At 38.7% G+C, this 4,799-nt stretch overlaps 1 protein-coding gene across 1 annotated transcript; it reads left to right on the top strand.

The window, feature by feature from the left end:
* Positions 1 to 830: 830 nt before the first annotated feature.
* Positions 831 to 3,995, top strand: LOC123988151. The gene is made up of 2 exons (XM_046287189.1): positions 831 to 1,487; positions 3,933 to 3,995. The coding sequence occupies exons 1-2, from the start codon at positions 831 to 833 to the stop codon at positions 3,993 to 3,995; spliced, it is 720 nt and encodes a 239-aa protein (XP_046143145.1).
* The last annotated feature ends 804 nt before the right edge of the window (positions 3,996 to 4,799 follow it).

Genomic DNA, 4,799 nt, shown 5'->3' with positions numbered 1-4,799 from the left:
TGTACATGTGTATGACGCAATCCACATACCGCTCGTAATCCGCTTCTCGCTCGCAGGGGGATGTTTCTTACTGCTAAACGCACGCTTGGTCGACCCGCGCACCATGGTACGCTCACGCACCTCTCTTTATGTCACTACGGAGGGAAAATACACGCTCATCACTCGTGCCCAATTAAGGTCAGAGGGAGAAGCACGCCATGCCGTGCTTTCCATGGGGAAAATGCACATACATGTGCCCGTTCAGGGGAAAAGGGGAATGCACGTTCCGTGCCCGTTCAAGGGAAAAGGGGAATGCACGTTTCCGTTCCCGATCATCGCACTCACATCACACCGTTCGGACGACCGGATCGCGAGGCCTCGCACGTGGGTACCGTTTCACTTCCGCAGCGTGTACAACGCGACACGCGACACTTTTCCGTTTTTCGCGTGCAACGCACGACGCTCCGTACCGTTATATATCGCTTTCGCGAATGCTCGCTGGCGCGCCACGGCGCACAGTGGGACAAAACGGCTTTTGGCGATCAAAATTCTGTAACTTCGCTTCTATTGGAAATATTTTAATGAAATTTTGGGAAGTTTTTGCCTACATTATGATGCTTAAGTTGTATTAATATAAATAATATTGAACTACAGGGTGTCAAGATATTCACGTATAAACTGAAGCGCGTTCAATATCCTTCACTTGTTAGACATATTTTATGTTATTTAACAAAAATTTGGCTTAAAAATGTTAATAACTGTAAGAGAAATGGATATAATAATTAAAAAATGACAAGACATGTGTTTTTATAATATATTTATTTATATTTCTTATGATCTATACCACAGCGATGTATCAAGTTCCATCCACGTCCAATGTAGGTAGACCAGTGAAAAGTTTGGAGGATTGTTCAGAAGTGACCAGAAGACAGAAATTAAGAGAACATAATCAAAATATGTCTACTGATTTGATTAACCAAGGGCTGTGTCAACGATACAAATCAGAACGACAATACGAAAAGGCATCCATTGTTGAAGCTGTCGACGAAGTTGGTCCAGATCTTCTTAATGAAATGAAGAACACGATTCGGACTGCAAACCACGCACCACGAAAATTTACAGCGGAAGAAGCATTATCTTTGTTTTTGGATCTAGGACTTTCCAAAGATAAGTATACTGTGCTTCGAAACGAGTTGAAGAAGAGGAATCACAACGCATTACCGAGTTATAACGAAATTATTCAAGCCAGAAGCAAATGCTTGCCCGAAATTGACGAAGTTACTAGCGTTTCTGCTAAAGTATCGCTTCAAAAGTTACTCGATTCTACAGTCAATGGAATTATACAATTAAAAACTGAGAGTGAAATTGAAGCCTTAAATGACACCAACCTACTTTTAACGAGCAAATGGGGATGTGATGGTTCATCAGGTCAAAGCGAATATAAGCAAAAGTTAGGTGATAATGTCAATTCAATCGTGACGGACAGTAATATGTTTATGGTATCTATGGTACCCCTTCGATTGCAATGTACCGAAACGAAGGAATTGATTAAGACAGAAGTTGAATGTATGAGAAATGAAATTAATTCATTATCGCCTACGAAATGCGTAGTTCACGGAAGAGAAGTAATAGATCAATTTATATACAGTCGTCTGTATGTAGTAAATCGATCATTTCTGCGGGGTAGATTTTCGCTGCATCTTTTTTCCCTCTAACCCTTCGGAACGATGAGATGTACGGGTCCGAAGATACAAGTAACATCGTCATCAGATCCTGATTCTGTTCTTTCCGGGAAATTTTTCGGGTGTTGTGATACCTGTAATATTAAGAATATATATACATATTCATATATATATATGCAGTTACAGTTAAATAATAAATATATTATATACATATTCGAACAAAATGAAAATATTGGTTTTACCTATAATACTTGTAGTCCTTATTTTTAGCTTCCTGTGCCTCCTCTGACAGCTCTCCGATTGGCATTATATGGTGTAATATAATATTTTTCCCGTGTCTTAACACTTTATGTACCGTTGCTGTTAATCTTCTCCATGGGTACTTCTCAGTCATTAGCTGCTCTGTTTCTGCAGCATATACCCCAAATTTGTTAGCGTCCACAGACGCATCACACGATAGAACATTCAATATTGTTTTAAATCTTTCTAAAATTCCAACATATATTCCAGTGATTGCTGACGTCATGCATGGATATTCAAAAAATCTCCGTGCGGTATTTCCATCGTTACTGCTTCCAAATCCTTGCTTGGGTGTATCGATAATTAATCCCAGTTCATTTCTGAATTTCATTTGAACTTGTAATTTTGCCTCTTGCCTCTTCTGTTTGTTTTCGGGATTATTCCTAATTCCTTCGCCCTTGAAGCTCAAGTCGTAACTTAGGTGCAAAACAAATTCCATGAATCGAATTCTTGCATGTAACGGTGAAAGGCCATATTCATAGTTTTCTTGCACATCTTCCCCGCTCGCGGTACCAAAATCTTTCGGGTTCTTTTGGCAGATAATACACGTGGAACTTGATATCGTGTCTGTTAAATATTGCGCAACTTTTCCGTCTAGCATTGTCAAATGCAGTTTATGAAACACTAACACTTCTCTTCCGTGAACTACGCATTTCGTAGGCGATAATGAATTAATTTCATTTCTCATACATTCAACTTCTGTCTTAATCAATTCCTTCGTTTCTTTCAAATACTGAAATTTAACGGGTCTGCAAAAGTGTGCAGATGAGGGCCGAGGATTTTTCCACAGCAGACTATCAGTATCGGTACATTGCAATCGAAGGGGTACCATAGATACCATAAACATATTACTGTCCGTCACGATTGAATTGACATTATCACCTAACTTTTGCTTATATTCGCTTTGACCTGATGAACCATCACATCCCCATTTGCTCGTTAAAAGTAGGTTGGTGTCATTTAAGGCTTCAATTTCACTCTCAGTTTTTAATTGTATAATTCCATTGACTGTAGAATCGAGTAACTTTTGAAGCGATACTTTAGCAGAAACGCTAGTAACTTCGTCAATTTCGGGCAAGCATTTGCTTCTGGCTTGAATAATTTCGTTATAACTCGGTAATGCGTTGTGATTCCTCTTCTTCAACTCGTTTCGAAGCACAGTATACTTATCTTTGGAAAGTCCTAGATCCAAAAACAAAGATAATGCTTCTTCCGCTGTAAATTTTCGTGGTGCGTGGTTTGCAGTCCGAATCGTGTTCTTCATTTCATTAAGAAGATCGGGACCAACTTCGTCGACAGCTTCAACAATGGATGCCTTTTCGTATTGTCGATCTGATTTGTATCGTTGGCACAGCCCCTGGTTAATCAAATCAGTAGACATATTTTGATTATGTTCTCTTAATTTCCGTCTTCTGGTCACTTCTGAACAATCCTCCAAACTTTTCACTGGTCTACCTACATTGGACGTGGATGGAACTTGATACATCGCGGTGGCACCTGCTTCTTCAATTCTTAAAATCAGGCGGCTACTTAGCCATAACTGATTCCGCTCTTCGAATCTTGCTGCCATCCTACAAGCACTGTTCCACTTTTGTTTGAAGAGTCTGAAATAATGTCGGATCGGTGCCCTGTCAATAATTTCTACATTGTACGTCCTTGCAATATGTAATGATAAATTTTCACAATTGTCGAAACGGTTTTCCCGAATTGTTTGGTATAGATCGCGATGTGAAATTTCCATGCTGATGTTTCACTCACTGAACACTTATTAAATCTATTTTTCTTTTTCCTGCGTATCGGTTTAAGTACCCTTCATTTACGGGAAATGACGGGGGTGAGGCTCGAGGATTGGTTGACGATGAATTTTCAAAAGTCGCGGTGGAGTAAGAAGGTCGTTTTCGATTATTAAACAAAAATGTCTGGTGGAAATGAAGGTAAAGAACCCGCCCCATAATCACTGATCACCCCCAGGTACCGAGCGTACCCTCAGGTGAACTACTTGAGGCATTCCGCGTGCAGGTAAGAACTTTATGAACCCTTTGTTCTCACTAAAAGATGGTAAACATATTGTTTCGTGAATGAAAAGATATAATCCGAAAAAAGGGCAAGGGCTTAAATCTACGAAAACGTTTATAGAAGGTAATTGATGGCCGACAAGTCGAAATAATTATTATTGCCGTAGAGCAGTTTCGACTGTCTTAGAATATTGAAAGTTTGCTTACAACAATAAAATAAATTAGGTTGGTTTATGATATGGTAATTGTGCACAACTGGTACTTAATAGGTTAGCTGGTAGATGCTTGAAGATTATCGCGATCGTTAAATTATAATCACTGTACAGGGGATAGAAAAGTTAATATTGGCCTATTGACTATTTGACTGTGGGATTTAGTTTCGAAAATTTTTAACGGGATATGTAATAAAAATCAGGCAATGACAAGTATACACGTCGAATGCAAGGCAAATACTCCTATCATAATTTTTACGAAAAAGTTAAAGAAAAACAAGAAAGGATCACATTTGTATTGATCAGTGAACACTTTTATTGAACCGAAATAAAGTTTTGGATAACAAATATACACGTTGCAATAATTAATAATAATAGTTAATAAGGCAGTTAACTGGTTAATAATCGTATCTGTTACTGCTTTTCCATCCTCGTGCGCAGCGGCCGAGATGGGTGTAATTTCATTGAATCGACATTTTCTTGAAAAGGTGCAAACATGTGCAACCAATTTTTTCAGATTCTAATAGAGGAAGGTTCACTCTTTCCTGTAGTAATAATTAAACACGTCGCAAGTTGTAGCATTTTTTTAAAATCAAACTCAAAGTTGAGAT

The sequence above is a fragment of the Osmia bicornis genome, chromosome 9, assembly GCF_907164935.1.
Source record: "Osmia bicornis bicornis chromosome 9, iOsmBic2.1, whole genome shotgun sequence".
NCBI lineage: Eukaryota > Metazoa > Arthropoda > Insecta > Hymenoptera > Megachilidae > Osmia > Osmia bicornis.
The sequence above is the reverse complement of the archived record's forward strand: the minus strand, read 5'-3'. Positions and strand labels throughout refer to the sequence as shown.